At 41.5% G+C, this 25,417-nt stretch overlaps 1 protein-coding gene across 2 annotated transcripts in view; it reads left to right on the top strand.

Moving 5' to 3' along the window:
- Window positions 1-25,417, top strand: part of LOC102065418 (glypican-5) — a 366,403-nt gene that overhangs the window by 75,554 nt on the left and 265,432 nt on the right. For both annotated transcript variants that reach the window (XM_074546780.1, XM_074546779.1), the window contains exon 3: window positions 11,271-11,965. In XM_074546780.1, the coding sequence (XP_074402881.1) occupies window positions 11,271-11,965 (695 nt within the window). The remainder of the gene's footprint in view (window positions 1-11,270; window positions 11,966-25,417) is intronic.

The raw sequence follows: 25,417 nt of genomic DNA, 5'->3' as shown, positions 1-25,417 counted from the left end.
CTAGGCCAACATACTTTTAAAGGCTATGTTTTTATAACAGTGCTAAAATTTGTAAAAAATCCAACCCCACCCCACAGCAAGACACTCACTTGCAAAGCCACCAGGGGTTTACCTCATCCCCTGAGCCATGGTTCAGTGCTAAGAAAATACTGCTCAAACTGTTTCTTTTTACCAGAAAACTTTATTTTATGAGGAAATATGTTGTCTTCTGAGCTGATGGTGCATCTTTGCAACAGTGCATAAAACAAAGCTGGATGCTTTTTTTGTGTGGCAGAAACTTTGTTGGTTAAGCTAATTAGATCAGTCCTAATGTAAGCAATGTAGACTGTTCCCATGGGTCTGCCTTGAAAGAAAGTGGTGGTTCCAGAGTTGTCATTCAGAGCTGCTTTGCAAGAGCTTTGTGCTGGAATCCATCCTGGGGATTCTGTGCTGTGACTTCTGTAGCTGTGACTTCTGTCATCGCTGTCCCTGTAAGTGACTGATCAGATAAATCAGATAACTCTGGTTGTTGAACCTCCAGATAACTTCACATGTTGTGTGACCAGCTGGCTGCCTACAGATACACAACTGCTTGTGGCTTTCCCCTCATGGATTGTGAGAAGTGTTTTTATAAATCACTTGTCCTTGGAAAGCCAGTGAAGGGCACAGAGGATGGTGTTGAAGCACAGCTGTGGCTCTTTCCTCACTTATCTTGGTGCAAATCCTGTTAAAACTGTGGATTGATATTATTAAGTAACAGCTGACAGGTCTGAACTTGGCAGATAAGGATTTTATGAATCATCCTTGGGAGTTGTGTTTTGATGAGAGGGAAATCAGAGCGATAGCCACGGCTCTGTGCCACATCCAGCCATTCTCCTCAGGGCTTTCCCTGCTCTTCTGGATCATCTCACCATGCTGCTGCTGGGTGTCCATCAGCCTCCTACTGCACAGACACTCCCAGATCACTCCTTGCTTTATTTATCTGTCAGCAGAAGCCCAGCAGTGTCACAAAAGGCTAATTCCACATCTGGGCTCCAGCTTTCTGCCAGCCAACTGACTCGGCTTTACTTGAGACTGCTCACTTGGAGAAAAAGTGATTTTAACCCATCATTACAGTGTATAAAATAATGTAGAACTGTGCTGAAATCAAGTACACAGAAATAATAAACAGCTAAATTTAATTACCAGCTCATTTGAATTCACAAAAAAGTTTGAAGGTGAAACATGAAGTGAACAGTCGAAGTCAAGCCAGCAAACTGTAACTGATTCTGTGAAGTGTAACAACTCCTCCATGTAGTGTTTTCTTTAAAAAGGGCAGTTTTGCTTTGGGGCAGCAGAGTGTAAAGCTGTCTCTAGTCTGTTTTTGGCCAATAGTTTTGGAGGTAGTTTTAACTTGCTAAGCATTGCTGGTTTGGAAATGATGAAGAAATTATGAAGCCAAGGCCAGTAAGTCAAAAGAATATGTGCACTCTGGTTTCCTGTTCCAGCAGTTTGGATACATTCCCCAGCACAGCCTACAGGAACCATTATTTGTGATTTCATGGCAAACTGACCAGAGCAGAACAAATGATTGTGGTTATTGCTGGCCCATTCTGCTGTTATTAAGGCATCTCCTGGGCTTGTGCATCCACTGCCTGTTTTTCCTTTGCCTCACCAGCCTCTGAAGCAGTCAGTCTCCTTTAAACCTGGTGTTATTTCTGTTTTTGGTAGAATAAAATAATAATAATATCAGAATAACCCAAAGTTAGTGTACATCAGTGGCACAAAAATGAGCTGCATTTTCACCCCTCTTCTCCCTGTATAAGAATGTATAATAAACTGCTTAAATTTACAAAAAAGTAGAAGAAGAAATAGTAAAAGAAAGAAATGTCCTGTAGGACTGTGTTATGGAGCAAAGGGTGTGGGTTTGCTGGCTAGGGCAGCAGTCTGAGAGGGGTGGTTATTTCATTTATGTTGCAAAGCTGTGCCAAGGCTGTCAGAATAGATTTGTGCATATAAAAGAAGCAAGACTAATCTTCATCCCAAGACAGATGGTGCTTCAACAGTGTGTTTCCTGTAGCTGCTCTTGGAAGTCAATCTTCCAGCAGAACATTTGGAAATGGCTTTTCCCAAGTGTCATGACTTTGCCCACATTCCCAAATTCCAGCACTGGAGGAAAGGCCAGGAAGGGAATTATTCTCCCAAAGTCTCACTTCTAGAACTTTTTAAAGCCCTTACAACTTCTCATAAGTTTTTAAAAGTTAAAACCAGTATTGAATTACATTTGGAATCAAGGAGTAGCTTAAAGGAGGTAACAGTGGCCTGTAAATAATTCTGCTCATTGATTCCTGGTTAATGAGCAGTGTCCACAGCTCTTGGGTGTGAACAGAGGGGGCACAGACTTCTTTCCAGCTTGGGCAGAAGTTTCTGTGAGCAGCTGCACATCAGGGTATTTATCTGATGTTGTCAATGTAGACAAGAGGAGACTGTTAAATAAAGACCTCACCCCTATGCACAGCAATGGAAAGCTGCTTTTTTCCCCATCTGGTCTATATTGTGAAGGACTGATGAACTCTAAAAACTGTCAAGGTGAGTAAATTCAAACTTTTTTTCCCCCCTCTTGCCAAAACTGATGTTGCTTGCTTACTTCTGAAACTGTTTTGGCCCTGCCTTATTAAAAGCAGCTTCAGGAGGTGAATAGGGACCAAGAGATGCTTCTGAGCACTTCCAGGGTTTTTTCTGGCCCAGAATGGTTTTAGAGCAAGGTTACTTGTGTTTCCTGCAAGTGCTGGTGATGTGTCAGCCAGGATGTGGTAGACATCATTCTCTCACTAGACATGTTTATTAACATGTGTTTATTAACATGTAATTTCTCATCAGCTTCATCAAGAGCAATTGTGTTTATGTGTAGGGAGACTGCCATTCTAAAACCAGCAAGGCACGTAGGAAAGTAGGGTATCAATAAAGAGCTTTGGTCCTGTGTTCTGCAGGAAGATAAATAAGGAAGATAAGTAGGAAACTTTGAAGGCTTGGAAATTTTGCTCCTAGCAAAATGTCACAGAATTGAAATTCAGCTGAAAGTTACATGAAGTTGTTTGCCAAAGCAGTTGAATGAATGTAAGAATGAATGAATGGATTTTGAGTTCTTTCTTTGCAAACATGACACAATTTCCTTTGCTCTTACATTCTTTTTTAAAGTAATCTGAAAAAAACCAAATCCAACCTCTTGTTCATCTCATTTAATGATGGTTTTTAAGCACTCTTTGTTCATATTCTTTTAAACTTGTTTAGAAATCATCATACACCCATATTTTATTATTTGTGTGCCATGTAGATATGTGTCTGGGTGTGATTTTTCTGCTTTGTACATTGTTCTCCCCATAGCACATTGCAAACAGTTTGTACTTAAATTCTACTGCTGCAAAATATTAACATGTTGTTCTTTATTTTGGCAAGCTGTAAAGATGCAGAAATCTTAATGGACGTGAAAGCATGAAAAGGAAGCCATTGTTCAACCAAGTGTAGCTTTCATTCATTCTGGAACTCTGTAATAAATGCAAGATGTTGAAAGGAAAGGAGCCAAATATTAGTGCGGTCCTGAGAGACCAAACAAATAATGGAGCTACTTAAATTTGTCATTCTTCTTTCGTCATTACAGTCAAAATCTAAAATGTACACAGATGTTATTTCTGTATAGAGTCTGTATAGATAGTTCTGGGTTATGAGCATTGTTAAATCTTTTCGTGGTGTTTATAATGTAAAAGTTTCCTTTTTTTTCTTTTGGAGTGGCACACTGAGGTCTGGTGGCAGTGGCAGTGACTTCCCTTTCACACAGGTGTGTTGTGGTTTGCATTGAGTGTTAGGACTCTGGGTTCAGGAATTGATATCTAAGCCTCAGCTACTCTGAAATAATCCTCTGTGGGCAGAGGTGTCTGGTGTTTAGGTTGCCTTTGTTTTGGTGAGATTGTTTCCATGCTGATATTTCTGCGTTGGATCTCTGGAGAGAAAAGAATGTAGGTTTGGGGTAAATCATAATCCAGCAAGGTGGATGTTGCTTAACCTTGCCTAATGCTCTCCATCTGAACCTCACAGCTGCTTGCAGAATAAGGCTCTCAATAGTTTGTGAAGGTTTGATCTCAATAGTTGAAGGAGTGAGGAAAGCAAATGAACCTGCTCTAAGCATGGCTATCATATGTCAGTTCAGATTTTCTTGGAAAGCTCCTATCTGTGTGTGTTCCTGAGACCACATCTGCTGCTTCCATGCTCTGTAAGGAATCGAGGGCTCATGAGATGAGGGCAGCTCTGAATGCAGGCTCTGCATTCACCAGCTCTGTGCACTGCACTGAGTCCTCTGCTCACACCTTTCCTTGAGCTTGTGTTGCTGCTTGTCTCAGGGCCTGACGAAAATAAACACACCCAGGAAGATTTTTGTGGCAGAAAGAGTGGCAAATGGATCTGTGACACTTCTGCATCTTTGGTTCTTGTTTGAACAATAAGAGTGCAGGAGGAGAGGTGGACACAAACTTGGAGAGCTGTTGCACTTGATTAGACTAAAACAGAGGTGACAGCCGTTATAAAACTCAAGCAGCTATTCCTGCTGAAAGGAAGTCATGCAAGTTGGTGAATGTGGTGTTTATGCGACATGAGAAACTTAATATCTACCTGTTTTTCCCCAAATAGACCCCCAGGTGGTGGGAAAATAGAGGAGATATTTGGAGAATGCTGGTGCCCCAGCCCTGAGCAGATTGACACATTCCTCCTGCATTTGTTTCTCCCTGTAGCACGATTCCTCAGCAGAAACATTTCCATCCTTGCAGCATTTTGTGACGTGCAGTGGATTTAAACCAGCATTAAATCCCACTGAAGAAGCCAGCAGTGTTACAGTGCAGAAGCTGGTGTGAGATAAGTCAGGAATTTTTGCGATTCTCATTGCAGGAGGAATTTGAGGTGTAGCTGCTGGCTGAGGAGAAGGCAAGTGTGCTCTGTGTCAGGGTGGGTGTGTTTCTGTCTTGCTCCCAACCAAGCTGTGCCATGCTTGGGATCAACAAGCACTAATGCTGTACCTGCAAAGCAATGTTTGTCCATCTGTGTGTGAATCAAGGGTTTAAACAAACTGAAAGAGTTTAAAAGTTTAGCTAGATTAAGTGGGGGGGATAGAAACAATTCAAAGTATAGCAAGAAGAGTAGAAATAATAAGGGATAGTTAATTATTAGCAGATAAAGTAGTTAAGGCTAGGGTTATATATCACCTGCCTGTCTTTATGTGTTTAAAAAAGCAGGATGGGATGAAGATTTAATTGTGAAAAAGAAGAGGACCGTGGCTGCACCTGGGCCCCCAAACTTGGGCTATAGCCAAGGGGTCCAAAGCCTGCCAACAAGGCAAAAGTAAAGGGTCACTTTGACCTCAGCAGACCTCAGTTCCAGAACCCACCAACCCATTCCAGAACCCTCTGATCCATTCCAGAACCCGCTGTCCCAGTTCAGAACCTGCTGTCCCATTTCAGAACCCAGTGCCCCATACCAGAACCCGCTGTCCCAGTTCAGAACCCACCACCCCATTCCAGAACCCTCTGACCCATTCCAGAACCCGCTGTCCCAGTTCAGAACCCACTGTCCCGTTTCAGAACCCACTGTCCCAGTTCAGAATCCAGGGTCCCATTCCAGAACCCACCCACCCATTTCAAACCCACCACACCAATTCAATCAGGAGACTGCACAGACATAAAAGGAACTTTGGACTCATTTAAATACATTTTAATACAAAGCAGGGATAGGTGGGGTTAGGTAATGAATATGTATTAGGCATTTTGGGTGATTATATGGGCATGTAAGGCTTTTTAGATAAATAGCTGGTGCCTATGATGTTTTGCACATGTGTTTGGGAAATTATTCCCCTTGTGCCCAGTGCTGTCCATAAACATCCCCCTTTCTGACTCTAACTAGTTGGGGAATTCTGTTCCACACTTCATGTGTGTATGTCCTGATTCAGAGCAAATTTTGGACAGACCCCCAAAGGGGTTCCTCTAGGAAAGCAGATTCAATCAGGCTCTCCCCCCCACTGGTCCGGGAGAAAATACCTCCTTGGTGAAGAGTGGAAAAACCCTGTTTATTAAACAATAAAACCTAAATAATATTAAACAGTAAAACCCCTTGTTGCTCCAAAAGAGATGACAAACTGAGGCAGTCCCTCCCCGGGTTGCAGCTCAGCTCACTCAGGCTCTGTCAGTCCCTCAGTGCTGGCAATGCCGCAGGCCAGGCCCGGCCCGGTGGCCACAGGTGCAGCTGCTGGTGCTGCCCTGGGTGTTCATCCAGAGCAGGTTAGACAGGGCCAGAGAAAAGGGAAAAACCCCACAGCCCAGGGAACTTCTCTGCCTCAGCTAGCTAAACTAACTAAAGCAAAGGAGAGCTCTGTCCCGCTGTCTGTCCATCTGCAGACAGCACAGTCCAGGAGCAGGAATGTGGAGGAGTGAGTGCAGTGTCTGAAAACAAACTGAGCTTCTCCTCTCCCCCCTTCACTCTCTAGAACAAGTCCTTGTGAAAAACGCCAATCACTTGTTTTTAAAATTTTAAAAGTTTAATAGTAATAAAATGGTTATAAAAAGAGTAATACAATTAGGGTAATAATAATTTGGACAATATGAATTACGACAGTAGAAACAAAGAGCTATGGATGTCTGGGTACATTTTTATGGGCAGCACGAGCCCGAAAAAGGACACCCATTAACAGAGGATTAACCCTTAAGAACAACAGCCTGTTGCATGTTCATACACCTCATACATGATGCATAAATTCCATTCAAACACAGGATTCTGTCTGGGCAGTGTCAGCTTCTTCCTCTGAATCCTGACAGCACCCTCGAGGCGGGAAGAAGTTCATTTCTTCTGATAATGGGGCAATAAATTCTTTCTCTGAAAGATTCAGGTGTCTTGTGACTGCTATGTTGCTGTGAGTCCTTTCTTTAAAAAAAGTCTCCTACATAGCATAGATTCTATTTTAACATTTTTTATAACCTAAAACTGTATTTAACACAGTACTTAAGAGAATTAATACAGCATTACTTTCTAACACAACACATATAATATTCATTTTAATATTTGCGAAAAGCCAATCATGAAATGCATGAATTTTTCACATCCTGAAGGTGCAAAACTTCTTATTCAGCATAAACAGAACAGATAAAAGCATCATGAAGTCAAGCCAGGACAGTGTGTCAGAGTGAGCATCATCCAGTTTGGGTGCATTGAGGGCTGGCAGCAGCTGGAGCCCAGCACAGGGGATGCTTGCGGATGCTGCCACGGGAGCAGCAAACCCTGCACGGATTTTGAGCTGGGCTTGTGCCCACAGCTCATTCCTTGACCCAAACAGGACAGATGGGAACTTCCAGGGGTGAGCTGGGTTTGAGCAGCTGTGCTGGAGTCAAGTGACTTTTGACAAGGTCTGTGCCACAAACCATTGACAAGTCGTCAGCAAATTTTTCATGCCTTTTGGGAGTACCCTCCATTGATATCTTTCATTGGGTTCAGCATGATTTGTGGAAGGCACAATAAAAGCAAATTTTTCTTTGTCTTGCTCAGCCAATGGAATAGTGAAGAAACAGTCTCTCAAATCAATGAAAACTATTTGCTATTCCTGTGGAATCACTGTAGGTGTAGAAAGGCCTGGTTGTAAAGCTCCCATTGTTGCCATTACAGCATTTATCTGCTGTAAATCTTGTAAAAGTCTCCATTTTCCCAATTTCTTTTTCATTACAAAAACAAGGATATTCCAGGGGCTGAATGATTCCTCAATATGTCCCACTTGCAAATGTTCTGTGACTAATTCTTGCAGGGCAGTAAGGTGCAAGCATATCTGCATTAATTACACGTATTAATTGCATTACCTCTGAGGAATTAGTACCAAACTGAGCCCGTTTCCATTGGAAATCTTGCAGAACCTTCCAGGAAAAGACATGATGACTATCATCCATGAGCACATGGTTTGAACAAAATTCTCCCCATGGCAGGTGATGCAGCCTTTCATTAAGTAGTCACCAGTGTGGGCATTCAAAATTCAAAACTAATTGTCATTTCACTTTTCCTGTAGTCTTAAATCAAAAAGGGATTTTTCAGCAGCATGGGAACAAACCGTGCTCTCCACCTTCCTATTTGTTTTAATAATTTGATATTTTCATCAAGTGTTGGATTATTTCAGTTAAGGCTTATTTCTGTTCAGAATTGATATATTTGCAATATATTCCATGCTGCTTGGTGGGGTTGTGTTGAAGCCAAAGGCAGTGAAAGATGATCAAATAATTCTCCCAGTGTATCTTTAGGCATAGAATTCAGCTTTTTGTGAGTTCATAACTGTCTGAAGTTTGCTGTATTTGACAGCATAGATGAGAAGCTGATCTTGCAGATATGATAAACCTTCCTTGGAGTTTAGAAACTTTGTACAAAGTACCACACAAAGAGCACTAAAAAGCAGATAATTAATCACCTCAGCAGCTCCTGCCCTTTACAGCCACAACTCAAGCTGGCCATTGTTGCCAAATTTGACTGCATGAAGCTCCTTTAAACAATTTCTGATTTAAAGGCCTAAGAACAGTAATTTGATTGTCTCAAACACCTCTTAATGCCTTAAAAATGGAAAAAGACCTGCATATTTCCTTCTGAAATGTAATTGCCCTCAGGCACAAGTCACGTTTCGTGTCTGACCACTGGTTATAAGGAAGCAATGATGCCTTACAGGGGTTTGCAGCATATCTATAATCCCAAGAAGTATTTTTGTGCCATATTTTTGGTGTGATGGCTCTTCTTGCAGGAGGAATGAAGCTATTTGTTATCACAATTTTTCCCTTATGCCATGAAAAATAAATGTCATTATTATATATCATGATTTCACGCTTGTCTCAAAAAAATGCGGAATTTTATTTAATAGAATGCAGAATTTTCACAGTTAAGAGGTTTGAAAATAAAATACTACATGGTTTCTAGCCTGCAACTTAGTATCCCAGGAATCTGCTGAAATCTCTTTTTTTGGGATGTATGGTGCCAGTGGATGGTTTGGTTGTATGTTTCACTGAGGCTTTTATTTTCTTGGGAAAATAATGACACTAGCACATTGATAAATGAATTTCATATAGTTTTCAGGTAAGGAGAGTGATGCCTGCAGTTGTGCCTTTATGGATATGGCACATAAAGGAAGAGAGTGAGATTGGTGGCATTGCAGACAGCAGTCCCTGCTCCCATAATTTAATGATAAGCTGAATATCTGTAAGGGATCATGCATAGGGAGGAAACTTAAACACCTGTTTTTATGTTTTGTAATATTTCTATTGAGTTTTTAGTACTATAAAAACAATGTTTTGGTTTCCTTTAGAAATAAACATATAGAAGTGATGTGGCAAACGAAAACCTCTTTTAACAGTGTGCAGTTGTCACCGTGTTCACAGGGGTCTGAGGATGAGGGAAGAGATGAGGATCTGACTCCATGTTTCAGAAGGCTTGATTTATTCTTTTATGATATATATTAAAACTATACTTAAAGAATAGAAGAAAGGATTTCATCAGAAGGCCAGCTGAGAATAGAAAAAGAAGGAATTAATAACAAAAGCTTGTGTCTCAGATAGAGTCCGAGCCAGCTGACTGTGATTGGCCATTAATTAGAAACAACCACATGAGACCAATCAAAGCTGCACCTGTTGCATTCCACAGCAGCAGATAACCAATGTTTACATTTTGTTCCTGAGGCCTCCCAGCTTCTCAGGAGGAAAAATCTTAAAGAAAGAATTTTGAATAAAAGATGTCTGTGACATGCAGTAGCACACAACAAACTACAGTTTAGGTTGTGTCAAGATTCCTATCCTGGATCAAATTTTCAGAATTGTTGTCAGCTCTGCTTCAGTCTGAAAGTTGGCAAGGTGTTTCCCTGCCAAGAATGTACTGTCATCTTTTTCAACTGGAGTGTATCTGCTTCCTTAATTTCTAGGATTTTATAAACCGTTCCAAGCTATTAGCTGCTGTAATCCCAGTGTGAGTGCTGCAGTGATTTTTTGCAGCGTGTGTGTGCACAATGCTGCTGATGGCTGTCCAGTGAGCTGTGCTGTGTTATCAGTGTAGTTAAAGCACGCTGTGTGCTAAAAGGGATTGTAATGCAATCCTGGCAGGAGTCAGCTGCCCAGGGAGCTGTCCCAGGGATGGCACAGTGCAGGCTTTGCTGCAGAGCCTTGCCAGGCTGTGCTGATCTGCAGCTGTGTACTGTGGGGCTGATCTCTGCGTGATCCGGGGCTGTGCTGCAGAGCAGGGAATCACACAGCCACGCTGCCATGAATGGAGAGGAGGATTAGACCAAACCCCATTATCTGGCCAGGCCTCAGGAGGAATGGAGTGACAGATCTGCCTCGCCTGGAGCTGCTTGCCACCCAGAGGAGTGCAAGGATGATTTATGTCAGAGGCTTTTTGTTGGAGAGCTTCCAAAGAAAGCAGTGGGAATGGTGTGGATTACTGTCTTCTGTGTCATTAAAAATAATCTAGAAAACTGATCCTTTCCTTGCCCTGGCCATGAATTCTAGCACCCCAGTCAGTAGTTGGGGGTATAATACTTGGCGTGTGCCATTTGAAATGTGTTAACTGTGGAACTCCTTAAATATTATTTTTTTCTTAGGCCACTCAGAAATGGTGTAATTAAAGGAGATAATGTTTTCCTGATTTGTTTATTTCACTTTGGCTTTGGGTCATAGTGGACATGATGTCAAGTCCTCCCCAACCACTGGCTGGTGTCCAGACATGGCCAGTGTTAATGGGGAGAGAATTTATTCACACAGCAATATTCTTTTCCTTCCTTTTGGAGTTGTACTTTGCAAGAAGTGCCTCTCAGCCACCTACTCAAGAATTATGAAACAAAACCTTCAGCTTCTGTGTGTATTCAGTTGCCTCACAATTGAGCTGAGGGATGCTTTGGAAGTGTACCCAGCTGAACTGCCCAAATGCAGTGTGAGTTCTAAAAACCACCTTACACAGCCCTGGACTGTGCTCCATCCCTGGCCTGGAATCTGTGTGAGTCCTTGGTGGATCAGGGTCTGGCTAGTGAGAACAGAGTCATCTTTTTTTAAGAAAAACAATTGTTAAGTGTTGTCTTCATTATGCACAGGCAATACTTGGGGGTCCCTTTAATCACATTACTGCTGAAAGCTGTATTACCTCCTATTGCACTGATATTGCAGATTCCATGTAATTATTGATGCTCCTGTTCAGGACAGTGTTAGTCCTGTGGATTGAGGTTTCAGGTGCCTGCCATTAACCTCTGGTTCTTTCTCTCCCCTGCTCCCTTTTAGAGGCCTTTGAGTCTTTGCTTCGCTTTGCTGAGAACCGCACGAGTTCCCTGTTTGAGAGAGCTTACAGACCTATGGCAAAAGAAGCAGCAGAGCCCGTTAAGGAGCTTTTTACAGACATCTCTCTCTACATTCTGGGTGCAGAGACCACGGTGGAAAGCGCAGTTCTGCGGTTCTTTGACAGCCTCTTTCCTCTGGTGTACAGCCGGCTCATAAACCCAGGAATTACAGATCTGTCAGAGGACTACACCGAGTGTCTGCGGCTCACAAGGCAAGACATCAATCCTTTTGGACACTACTCTAAAAACATGGTTACAGAGCTGTCCAGATCTCTGTGGGCCAGCAGGATGCTGAGCCAGGCGCTGAGCCTGGGCATCGAGGTGATCAACAGCACGGAGCACGCGGCGCTGAGCAAGGAGTGCAGCCGGGCCCTGGTGAGGATGCAGTACTGCCCGCACTGCCAGGGGCTCACCCTCATCAGGCCCTGCGTGGGGTACTGCCTCAATGTCATGAGGGGCTGCCTGGCCAGCGTGGCAGAGCTGGATGCTCCGTGGAGGGAGTTCATCTCCACGCTGGAATATCTCACCAATGAAATGGCTGCCTCGCACGAGCTGGAAACGGCCCTGGCGGGCATCTGGAGCTCCATCAACGAGGCCATCCTGCACGCACAGCTCAACGGACCACAGCTCTCTGCCACAGTAAGTGCTCCCTCACTGTGTGTCATTCACATTTATCAGTTCCCTCCTTCTGTGGATAAACATTTAAACAAGTTGGTGTGGTCTTTGCAGCAGTTTTTAGTGTTTAAATAGATCCGTGTCTAATAATCCATGCAGACCTTACAGAGAATTATGGTGGGGGTCAGTAGGGTCTGCTTTGAAATGAAGGGGTTGGGGGGATTTGTTTCTTTAGGAGGAACCCAGTAAAGCAGAGAGCTCTGCTGTTGCAGACAATTTTATGAAAAATTCTTTCCTTAGGATTTTTCCTCCTGAGAAGCTGACAGGCCTCAGGAACAAAATGCAAACAATGGTTATCTGCTGCTGTGGAATGCAACAGGTGCATCTGTGATTGGTCTCATGTGGTTGTTTCTAATTAATGGCCAATCACAGTCAGCTGGCTTGGCCACAGAGCCCAAGCCACAAACCTTTGTTACCATTCCTTTCTTTTCTATTCTTAGCTGGCCTTCTGATGAAAAGCTTTTCTTCTATTCTTTTAGTATAGTTTTAATATAATAGATATCATAAAATAATAAATCAAGCCTTCTGAAACATGGAGTCTGATCTACGTCTCTTCCCAATCCAAGAACCCCTGTGAACACCGTCACACTCTGCCTTGTCTGCACAGTTTTTTAAACAAAAATTGATACTGGATATCAATCAGGTGTTATCCTGGCATGTAACTGTAGCATGTGAGGACATCCCACTGGATTTTGTGTAAGGGCCTACAAAAGCGAGCTTTAAAATAAAGACAGAAGTATTGATTTTCACAATTTTGTTTTCTAAACAAAAATTGATACTGGATATCAATCAGGTGTAATCTTGGCATGTAATTGTAGCATGTGGGGACATCCCATAGGATTTGCTATAAAGGCTTGAAAAGTGAGCTTTTAAATAAAGGCAAAAGAATTGACTTTGACAATTTTACAGTCCCTTTACTTTTGTGTTGACTGAGACATCAGGAAGGGAGTACAGGTCTGTAATAAGCACACCTATCATACAGAAGTTGGGAAAAGAGCGTGAAAACATTCAGACTTATTTGGCAGCATTTACATAAGTAAAGGATAAAAATGCACTTGAATAGGAAACAGCTTTGTGAGTGGTGTAGATTAAGGGGAAAGAACTAGGATGGTAGAACTGTGATATAAATAATAGCAGCATATGACTGGCAGGTGTTCTCTCAAGGTGTTGGAGATTAGGATAGTAATTACTGAAATGACTGATGATGCAGCTGCCTATGTCTGTATGAAGTTAACACAACTGTCAGTGGTAAAATATTTAGCAGTGTGGCCTTAAGTAGGGTATAAAGACTAATCTAAAAATGCAGGTAGATCTGCCTGTCTTTAAAGTAAAGGAATTCTTGGAGAGAGCAGAGATGGAAATGCACAGATTTAAATATGTAATTTTTGTGTAGAACTTTGGTCACCACATCGTGTAAGAGAGAAGGTAGTCTAGAGATTCCACAGAAAGAAGCTGTGTCAGAGTCTATTCTAACAAAGGAAGGGTTTTTTAATAGGAGAAAAATGCTTCTATGTTTGCAGCCTTCCAAAATCTCTAATATGGCAGCTCCCTTCACTGTAGAACACCTCACAGAGCCATACTTAGAATCAGTATAACACATAAATTATAAAAAAACCCCAACCCCTGCTGTAATCTAATAGAATTTCACTTGATATTTTAGTTAAAACTCAGTTCATATTGCCTCAGCTTCCCTTTCCTTTTCATGAATGGCAAACTTGCTAGTTTATCTGGCATTCAGAGATGAACATGGAAAACCTTTATGAAATTTTTCCAGGTTCTTGGGTAGGATAATGGGCACTGCAGCCTGCAGGTGCTGCAGGTCTGCATTGTGCTAAAGTCTGTTGGTGGTGTCACAAAGTTCCCCATAGAGGAGTGTTAAACTTAGAACATGTTGGGTACAATGTTCCTGCCTCTGCCCCTATTTTCACTCAGAAGTTTTTTTTAAATGAGTCTAAAAGGGAACCAGAAATCAAAGTACACCATTACTGTATATTGGTTTTATCTGACTATAGATGGATACCTCTAAAATCATTGTAGAGTTTCATTGCTGATTTCATGGACAGAATGCTAAAACACAACTCTGCATGTCCTTTATCAGCCTCATAGTTAATGTGCTTTTGCTTAGCTTACTGGGGTACAATTCATGGTCCAGGTGAATATTGGATAATCATGGGTGAACTCCATGAGTGTATTGCTTTTAGGTGATGTGGAAGTAGCATTCTCTCTCAAGTGTCTTTCAGGCTCCAGACTCTCTTTAAAGATTATTCAAATAATTTTATTTAGAACTGCTTTCTTAGTTCCCTAGCAATACCTTTAAACATTTGCCTTCTTCCATTTGGAATAAGTTCAGAAAATGCTGTTGTGTTTGAAATTCCGTTAATTCTTTTTTCCCTGAAGTTATCTTTGCTTTCTGTCACTGGCAGAACCTCCATGTGCAGAAGAAGGTGCTGTTGTGTGTGCTCAGTAGGATGGCAAAGGATGTTTGAAAATAAAAGCTATGCCTCAGTGTGTTACCCTCAATCCTTTCAGGTGCCTGCACAGTGAGATGATATTCAGAAGACAGAGCATGTTTCACTGTTTGAACAAGCATTCATCTGATACTGGTTTAAAATTTTCCTGATTAGTTACAGAGGATAACCATTATTTAGAAAATTGAGCCTAATTAGGCTTTATTTTCTCCTCTAAAGAAGCAGAAAGGAGTTCAGTGCTCAGGATCAGGATTTCCTGCTGGAGATGGCTTCTGGGAATCCAGGCTGTGATTCTCAATTACACTGGGGCCATTTGATGTGTACCCAGTGTTTTACTGCTGGTTTCACTTTCAGGATTCTTTGGTTTCCCCAGAAAAGTTTCATTCTCTTTTCCTTTCCTAAGTGTTTGGGGACCTTTTTTTGCTTGTGCACTGTACTCCCCAGCTTCTGCAAAAGTGGAAATGCTCAGCTTAGGTAGTTTCCATTACAAATGCAGTAATTGGTTTCATTTGATTATAATGGAAAACTCATCCAGGAAAGCAGAGCACTCCTAGTAATCTTCATTTATCCCGAGGCAGCCTTAATTAATGTGCCTGCCCTTTTAGGAAACATTTTACATTTTTAATAGACAATATGGCTAAAAATTAGGGTTATTTTTTTCTCTTGTTGCCTGCGTGGATGGTAATGAATAATGGAAAGTTAGATTATGTTTTCTTTAAAATGGGGAAGGGCTGAAATAAACCAATAAAGCACTTAGGATACTTTGCTCAAATGAGGTGCAGTCAATTGATATTAAATCTAAAACTAAAAATCCTATTTGTATGAGGCGTGCATAACTTGAGGAAAGTGGCCTCTGCTGATCTTGTCCATTACAGCCAAGAGAATTGCCTGATTTGCTGGGATAGCAAGTGTGAGAGGTCACCTTTAAGATATTGGTAATCTCTGCTCAGATTCCTGGGGATGTGCCATGCCATTTGTTCAATGATGCTGGCTTGCATCCAGCTCACTTAGCCTAATGCAGGCCACCCCGGGTCTGCAGCACCAGCAATCAGCATCATTGCTTTCCTCTGCTCAATCTAATTGTCCTTCCTCCTGCCAGGAGCCCTGGCTGCCTCGTGGTGCCAGCCACACACACCAACCTGCCTTACCCTCAGCATCTTCCTCTTTGTTTATTTCTTTTTCTGCCTTTGTGTTTTAAAGCTGGTCTCCTTTTTCACGTGTTCAGTTTCTGCATTGCTGTACGAGCTCTGTATTTACACATCATTGCCGATGTTAATTTTGTTTTTTATTCAGAGTGAAAGTAAACTAGTCTCAACTGAAATAGAGAGGAGGAGGAGGAGGAGAGGCAGTTCTGAAGAGCTTGTGGGGCAGGTGTGTCAGCAGGTGGGGTAACAAACAGTGCCTACACCCCAGAGCCACATCCCACTGAGCTGTTCCATGGCTCCTATAAGGCTTCCTTCCTTTTCCTTTTCCTTTTCCTTTTCTTTTTCCTTTTCCTTTTCCTTTTCCTTTTCCTTTTCCTTTTCCTTTTCCTTTTCCTTTTCCTTTTCCTTTTCCTTTTCCTTTTCCTTTTCCTTTTCCTTTTCTCTCCTCTCCTCTCCTCTCCTCTCCTCTCCTCTCCTCTCCTCTCCTCTCCTCTCCTCTCCTCTCCTCTCCTCTCCTCTCCTCTCCTCTCCTCTCCTCTCCTCTCCTCTCCTCTCCTCTCCTCTCCTCTCCTCTCCCATTCTCCTTTCCTTCAGATTTCCTTTGCCAGTTCATGGCTCCAGAGGTTCCCCTCTCCTGTCCCTGGATCAGAATCTCTTTGCATGTGGTGGGAATGCAAAGGGATGGGAAATGCAAAGGGATGCATGCTAGCAGAATATTTGGAATGTGGGAAGGCACATCTGGTAATTCTCTGTGTTCTAGCTGCAAGGAGTTCATAAACATAAAGTATTTATCTTGTTGCTAATGTTCTAATGGCTGAGAAAGCATTAAATGAGGAGAATGTAAAAAGCCACAGACCTGCTGTTTTTAGGATGGATAACTGTTAGGCAAGAGTAAAGTCCAGCATACTGTGTTTTGTGATTTTAGGAGTAATAAAAGCAAAAGCTAATAAAAGGCTTGATAGGGATTATAAAACCAAGATATGATCAGAGATTAAGCACTAGGAGAAAGCAGAAGGATGTGCCTCAAGGCAGTTAATTTCTTGGAGACAAGCTCAGCAATTAATGTGCTAACAGTGATATAAAAAAGTGATAGAAGAGTAAACGTTGGGAAGGGGAGCAGCTAGAGGCAGGAAAAATACAGAAAGGGATGTTTCAGATGCAAGATGCATGGAATTGCAGGATTTTCAGGAAGCACAGAAATAGTGATTGTGATCAAAATTGGAGCAAAATCATTGACAACCTTTCTATGACATCAAGGAGAAAGATGGATAATATTGAGAAAAGATCCACTAAATACCATTTGTATTTTAAAGGGTCTGATTTCAGGTTGTAATGAAAGAGACTTTCTGATGCCTATTTTTGGCGGATCATTTGAGTGTTGTTTCTTAAAAGTTCATGTGGCTCAGAAGAAATGCAAGAAAGGCACGAGAAGGTGAAAACTTCCAGCAAGGTCTGCTGTCCTTGCTGACAGAGAAAATGCAGACAAAGGAGTTGGGCTTTCCATGCCTGTGCAGTTGGGGGGTGTCACTGGGACCTGGGAGGCAAATTACACAGAATTAACAGCAAATTAGAGCTTAGGGCAGTGAAAAAAAGAAAAAAAAAAAAAAAAAAGACCAAACAGAAAATACATGTAGATAGATGGTTGTTCTTGGTGGCTGGTTGATCAGTCTCCTCCATCAGTGGATTTAAATGTTGCATTTAAGCAGAACAGATGATCCCTGCTGAGAAGCAGCATATGGGACCTTTGCACTGAACAAGCAAACTTTATAGATTTCTATATTCAGTTTAATATATAGATTTAATCTATAGATTTCTAGATTCAGTTTAAGGACAGAAAGGGGCATCTGCCAGTGGAAAAACACACTTGGGGTATCCTGGAATGCCTGTGTTACTGCAGTGGCCTTGAGCCACAACTTACAGGAGAGGGGCCTTTGGGGAAAACAAATATAAAATCTTACTATAAATTTTCTGGTAAAAATTCAGCAGTGTCTGGAAGGCTTACAGAAAATAACTCAGGTGTCTTAAATTATGAGGAATGCAGAAATAAAAAAGACCCAAGATCTGTTAAATGGTCACCTTTAGGGAAAGAAAAGCTTAGAGAAAAGAGTGCCAAATTTGCAGCAGCAGGAGGCTGATGCACAGTAACCTTACAAATTTGAAAAGGAAGTGGCAGTACTATGAACAAAATAACTTTGTGCTGAGTGAGTTCACAGCAACAAAGAGTTTCTGCCAGCCTGTAATGAACTGCTTGATTAATGACATTGAATGGTATCATAAAACACTCCTGGAGACTTTGGAGAACACTCAGGGCTGAACTCAGGTGCTTCCTTCCTGCAAGTTTTCCAATTCAAATGATCAACACCAGCTGTCAATAAGTATAAAAACTGTACTTAGCAGAGGTTAAAGCAGTATATTCAATTCCTTGTGGTTAGATTGCAGAAAACAACTGTAAAAAGGACAGGGAAAGGTTTTTTAAATGACATTTTGCTTTTTCTAAGCACTTAGAAGGAAACCTCCTCTGAAAACTGGAGGAGCCCTCAGCTGTGATGAGGTTTCTGTTCAAGATCTCCAAGCAGCCCTGCCTGATTTAGCAGCACTTCTTGCAGTCCTTTCATATCAGGTTCTTCATGAACCCAGGTTATGTGAATGTACATCAGTTCAAGTCCTTTGTGAATCCCGGGGCAGGAGGAGACCTTGTAAAAAGCAGGGGAATTGCCCTGAGGGCACACCTTGCAATGACCTTATCTGTGGGAAAGGGAAGGGGGTGGCTTTCACCGTGCTGTAAACGTGCAAAAATAAATCTGCATTAAATTTCTGGTTTATTTCTCTTGGCCTTTATACTCATTAAGATACTGCTCTCATGTTATGGTCAGTCATGGGTGAATTTTTAAAAAGCAGCAGTGGAGCTGTATCTCTGGAATCAACTGAATTTCATGGAGTGTAAGCATCTAATTCTTGCAGTCAGCTTTGTAAGTCTTGCCACGTGCAATTTGCTTGATTTAAAAGCATTTTGACACTTGAGTACTGTAGAAGTATTTCTGGAAATAATAATCTAAATTGTTTAATGCCTTTGCCTTATTTCCATCTGTTCCAGAAGTCCTCTGCAGAATTAGAGCTCATGTAGCCTTGAACAGCTCCCTGGGGGGATCCAAGGAGCTTTCTGGCCCCTGTTGGGTAATGACAGTTCTCTTCCATGCAGGTGTTTGATGCCACAGAGTAGCCTCATTTCCTGGTGGTAAAGGATCCTCTCATCTGTAGCAACGGAACTGCTTGAAATTAAGTATTTATGTCAAAATGGAGTAGGTTAAATTGAAATACATATTTCCAAAAGTCTGTTATCAAGTGGAGCAGGAATAAAGAAACACAATTGTGTAATTACAATTGTGTTAGTTCTGAGAATATTTGCTGGGTGTTATCCAGCTGTCATGTTGTTTGACTAAACATGTAGCTAAGAATTGGATTTGACATAAATTGTGCAGCCTTCAGTTGCTTTTGCAGGAGTGATGATGCATTTGCAGGGATGTGTCTCTCCCTTCACAAGGAAAGCCCAGCTTGCCTCCCCACTGGCTGCTGACTTGCTGATAGTGCTTAACCACACTATTAATGACTCATTAGTCTGTAGGAAGATAAAAAGCTCTTTTCTGCCTGCTGGAGCAGCACTCAAGTTCTACTTTTCATTCCCTAAATCTTGGATTTTGTGTAAGTATGTAACCTAAAAGGCTTATGTTAAACACTGATATCAATGCAACTGATGTATGTAGCTTTATACCTGCTGTTGGTCTGAGACCAGCTTTATCTGTGATTCATCATTTGTGGTTAAGGTTTTGGGACAATCTGTGTTTTTGTGGCCATTTTTCCTGTTTACAGTCAAGGTACACTTGTGCCAGTGTTTGTTGAAAATGTGTCAGGTATTTGTGTGTGTCTGTGGGGTCCCAGAAATGCTCTTAGCTGAGTGTTTTCTGGAGATGTGCATGCTTCAAACCAGATGAAATTGTGCATAATTTGGGTATTTCTTCTCCAGTGCATGTGCTAATGAGTGCTGTAGGGCCAGATGTAAAGAGTAAGGACAGCAGGTTTATGATGAGTGGAAAGAAATAGTGCCCTGCTTTCAGAGCAAGAGGCCTAAACAATGCTGTAAAAAATAAATTTTTAAAAAATCGCTTTTTATTAAAGGTACTACCCGTATTTAGGTAAAAAATTCAGTGGTGGTAAATCCCTGAACTTTACATTTTATTACTTCATTGTTGTTTTCTTTAGGCTTAAATACAATGATACCTCATTGATGCTACTTCTAAATACATCCTTCAAAGTGAATGGCTGATGGAGCAATGTCCCTGAGCATTGCAGAGCTGCCCAACCTGTCCTCTGGGATGGTCAGTGCTTTCACGACCAGCACAAGCACCCACAAGCACTTGTGCACACTGACACTCACAGCCCTCTCCTTTTCTTCACTCCTTCTAAGCTGTGTCTGTTTTGATGTGGGTGATCAGCTTACTCTGAAAGTGCAGCAGCGATTTTTATTCAATAAGAATGAGCTCATGAGTTCTGCTGTGGACTTGAGTTTAGTTTTTCTCAGGGCTGTTTGCATGATAGGGCCACTTTTTCTCAAAACAGCTGCTTTGCTTCACTTTGTTTTACAAACCCAGGCTCTGGGATTTTTCAGCACCACCTTATGGTTCCTAGAGAATTAGATGCTGGGAACTCTAGCAGCAAGTATAATTAAAAGTAAACCCCAGAGTCATCAGGTGTTTGAAACACGGTGAGAATGGTGCTGGTTTCCCCCCCCCAAAGCTGAAAATGCTCCAGGATACCTCCATGGAAATGTGTGTGTCCTGTTTGACTTTAGCTTGGTGCTGCAGCAGAGGAGGATGTGCCCAGGGCAGGAGATGAGCTCCAGAACACAGGGCCTGTCAGAGCCATAATCATAAAGCTGCCAGGAGAGCAGAGCTGTAATTTCCCAGAGCCAGGGCTGTCACTGAGCACTCTCTATCTTCCCTGCAATGAGAGGCTGGTGTCAGCACTTCAGCATTATTAGAGCTGAAAGATGAAGGATGTAAATATGGTAAGAGTCCAGGATTCTGCTTGAAGCACAGCACTGAGCAAGGCAATCAATGGGTGGGATAATATTTATGGAAATGATGATACTCAGGATGACAGATGATGTGCTTAGTGTTTCAACGAGAGTTGTGTACACTTTATTCATTGTTTCTACTTCTTTCTTTTTTATTCTGTGCACTTACTGTGAGCCTCCCCAGATTATGGAAGTCATCTGCTGAAATTGAGTGTTATTTTCTATTATGAAATCAATTTAAACTACAAAAGAGAAATTAGATGTGCAGGTTCTTTTTACGAACCTGACTTTCTGTATTGTGGTTTGTTAAATATGATGGATTTTGTAGCTGCAACGCTTTAGAATTCTGGCACTTCTGTTTGTTGTGGTTAATTTTTGGTCTTATAAATTAACAAGGCATGGAACAATGAAGTTGGAGTGTTGCTGGGTTGGGGTCCAGTCCCTGGTAAAAAATGCAGCTCGAGCATATTGGCAGCGAGGCTGCTTGTTATTCATTGTGAGGCGTCTGGCTATGGGAGTGTTAGATGTTTGACAGCATTGAATAGATTCCAGTCAGCCATACAAACTACCTCCACTGGAGTGGAAAGGACCATAAAATTGTTTTAGCAACAGCTAATTCTCCTGAGTCTTTTAAGGCTTTTTTCCCCTTATTTTTTCTTTAACCGTTTGGTTGCCAGCAGGGGATTTGCCAATTCAAACAATAAATTTTCCCAGATTAATTTCATTTTTAAGATAGTTCAGAAAGCTTTTCATTGATTTTGCATTTAGCATAGTTTAGATTTTGGGGGAAAAATGACCAAAAACCCCAAACACACACCAGCCATCTATATTGTACCTAGAACAGTGTTATATTTTGTTGAATATAAAAACTGAACTATAAAGTAACTTCTAGCACTGGATTTTCTATCAATAACTTGCAGTCCTGTTTTTATCAATGAGGCATTTGGGGGCTAATCTGTTTACAAAACTTGTAGGTCTTCATTTCGTTCCCTGCTCACCTTTTAGGGGCTGCAGTGCCAAACAATCTCAGTGCTTCAAGTTCTTTTACAAACAGCTCGGGGCATTGTCTGGTCAATCTCCAGCTGAAGTTGTGTGATAATTCTTCTGTCTTTACTTTGAAATACTGTCTTTTTTTTTTTTTTTTTGGATTCTAAGTAGATTTTGGTGCAGCCTTAGAAAGGCCACATGTCTCTCTAGGCTTCAAGTTTTTAAAAGGAATGCAGGTCTTCTCTAAATGCAGGTACAAGAAGTCCTATAACTGCCATTTATAATTCCATTTTCCCTTGTATAAGCTGTGCCCACTTCTCTGGTTTATGTAGACATAGATGGACTGGAGAAAAACTCAGTGAAGGCTTTGTACAGATGGACTAGAAGACTGAAAAATAAGTGGAGCTGTGGACATTAGTGTGCGAAAGAGAATACAAATGTGTTCTTACCTGTCAATATTTGATATTACCAGTGCTGGCTGCCTCCCAGTGTGCCACAGCTCAGTTAGGTTAACATTAATTGGAAAAATTGAGGAAAAATGACCAATGGCAGTATTTGGTGTTTCAGGAGAAATGCTGTAATGCTTAGCTGTGCTAATGAACCTGGGGCACAGCTTGGAAACAGGAGCCTGGTTGGTGGCTCATGGGGTGTGTGCCGTTCTGTGCCAGATAAGCTCAAAGGCCCTGGTGATTTTATTGTGTTTCTCTAGGCTTTTATTAATTGTAGTGAAGCTTTACTTGTTTTTTTATTCTTCTAGTCTATCTATACAAAACCTTCACTGAATTTTCCTCCAGTCCACCCATGCCTATATAAACCAGAGAAGTGGGCAATGGAACTATAAATGGTAGTTACTGGACTTGTTGTACAGCATTTATAGAAGACCTGCATTTCCTTTTAGAAACTTTAAGCCTAGAGAGATGTGGCTGTTCTAAGGCTGCAAAAATGTTTTCTGCAGCAGGCAGAAGTTTTCTGCAGCCATTGGGCCAAGTGGAGCCACTGTCTGCCCTGACCAGCTCAGGGGGACTCTGCTCAGAGCAGCATTTGCCATTTATGTAGAAAGATACACGCATTTTGTTGTCTGTGACATCAAGCATGTGTTGGCTTCTATGTCACTAACTGGAGATAGTATAAAATCATATATATATATCAGGATATATTATATATATCCTGATTTTTCAGTGTTCAGGCTCTGATTTTGCAGAGCGTGAACATTCTGACAGTGTGTTACACCTGAGTTACTGGCACAACTGACACAACTTCCAAAGCTGATTTTTACAATGCTGAGAGCCTCTGTTTCCTTACCTGAAGTGTATGTTGGTGCCTCTGATTTCTGCAAACCTGCTCTGCCTATCTCCTGTAGTTGTTTTCTGTGAGATCAAACAGTTTTAATCCTCTGTAATGAAATTGTGTTGCTTTCATTACAGCCCCATAGCTCATGAGCTTGTGAGCCATGGCAACACATGAATCCTCATTTTCCCAGAGGTGAGCCTCCTTGTTGCAGAGCTCCCTAGAGGGCATTTACTACTGGAAATATTAATAAGGACTGGAGGATAGAGGAAAGAGAAAAAAATACAGTAATTTCTAGACTGTTTCAAGCATTCAGGTCTGTGCTCTGTTTTCTGGAGCTGGATCAGGAATGCAGTTTGAAAGGTGAGCACAAAGCCCTGGTGTGCTGGACTGGCAGGAGCAGCAGGAAATTGGTTGTACAGAAGGAGGATTGAGGGGCAGGTGGAAAAGGAGATTGGGGCATTTCTGCCCATCACTGGGCCCTTACAGAAGGATCCTTGTTTGCTCCCATGGGATCACAGTGGGAGTACTCAGAGATGTGCACAAATATATATATCTGTACCTATATAGATATATCTACCTATATATATATATTTATATATATATATATAAATACTTTTTTTAATATATATATAGAGAGAGAGAGTTTGAAAGATCTGTTGGCTCTTTTTAGGGAGATGTCCATGCTTTGTCCCCTGTTTTCTTTCTTTGTCAATACTTTCTGTTAAAAACTTCACTTAGTAAGACAGGTTGTTTTGACTCACTGCTGTACTTGGTGTATGGAGTTTACCCTTGGTTCTCATTCCTAATATGCTCTCTATATTATAATTACGTTATTTCTCCTCTTTTTTTCCAATGAATGAGTGTGACACAGGTGAGAATTTGGGGACAAAGCTCAGACTCAAGGAACACATCTTTTAGGGAACAGAAGATTGCAGGAAGAAGTTAAACTAGGCAAATTCTCAGGAATTGTACATTATACCTTTATTTATGACAGGAATTTGTCATTTGTGTTCTGAACTGCTGGACACTGGCAGAAGGGAAGAGAGGCACACAGGAAGAACTGAAACAGGGATTTGAGGTAACAGAAAAGTTACACTATTCACAGTTAGAATGAGACAGGCAGTGGTTTTGAGAGAATCTTGTTTGTGTGGAAAGAAAAAAGAGCTAACCCAGGAGAAAGAGATGTAGAAGAATATGGAGGCAAAGCAGTGGGAAAAGAATGTAAGAAATTGAGACAAAAGACATGGAAAAGAGCTGGAAAAAAAATTATGGACACCCCCACTCCCCAGTATTTGAAGAATACTGGAGTGCTGGTGAAGACCTATCAACATCAATAATGTCTGTCTTCCCCTCACACTATCCTGCTTGGCTAATCCAACATTTCAAGCTGCTTTTAGCCATATTTTGCCCTTGCTGGAGGGGGCTTGGCTGGACTAACCAGTGTGTGAGTTCTGCAGAGCACCCAGCCTGGCCTTCTCAGGTGTTTGCTTCTCTGCTGCTGATACTGGGGAGGGACAGGAGTGTGTGAGTGACACCCACCCCCTTCACACCCACACTGCAGCACATCTTCAGGGCTTTTGTTCAGTTTCTCTTGCTCCTCTCCCTTTAATTGGTCCTGTGGGTTTTACAAAAAAAGGCACTTTTTGTTTTGCTGGGGTTTTTGTGAGGTATGTGATGCATTACTCTGCAAGCTTTAATCATTGAGTATATTTAATCTGTATTTCTCCTTGTCTGAGCTTGCCCAGGATATGCCCTCAGCTGTGGGGCTTCATCCCTGATGGAATGATGAAGTCAGCTTCTTGCAGGATTTCAGCTGCTCCATTGCTAGACTCTGAATTTTGATATGAGCTTAATTCTTCATGATGATTAGTTGAAGTGACATTTATGATGATCTGACAGTAAAAAAGAATGGCTTGTTCATTATATTTAACTGTGAAAATGTGTAACCAGTCCATGGGTTTATTTTGAGACTACATGTAGTGACCCAGGGTTTACAATTCATAAGACATGATGCACTTAAAAACGTCTTTTCATGTTCCTCCCCAGTGCATCTGAACCCATGAAAGTGTTTCATCACTTCTTTACAGTATTTTGTTGTATAAATCCCATTTTTTGACATCAGACTCCAAACAAGTTGTTTTTGTCCCATCATTACTTTGTGGACTAATGGGTGAGTGAGACTTAAAATATTATCTTGTCATGGCAAGGTGTGAGTGGTTCCAGTTTTCCTTGTGCACACTGTCTGTTTGTAAAATGATTTATGAAAGAGAACAAGTCTGTGCCTCACTGGTTTGCTGCCAGAGACCTCATGACCACTTTTGCTTTGGAGCATGTAAATTTTCTTAAGCCAAGCCATAAGACCATAAATTCTTTTCCACTTTTGCTCTATTTTTTCATATTTTTTTTTATAATTTATTTCTTAAATTTTTGATGAGAATTTCTCCAAGGAAGTGCA

The sequence above is a fragment of the Zonotrichia albicollis genome, chromosome 9 (genome assembly GCF_047830755.1).
Source record: "Zonotrichia albicollis isolate bZonAlb1 chromosome 9, bZonAlb1.hap1, whole genome shotgun sequence".
NCBI lineage: Eukaryota > Metazoa > Chordata > Aves > Passeriformes > Passerellidae > Zonotrichia > Zonotrichia albicollis.
Note: the sequence above shows the minus strand (reverse complement) of the source record. Positions and strands in the feature narration are given on the sequence as shown.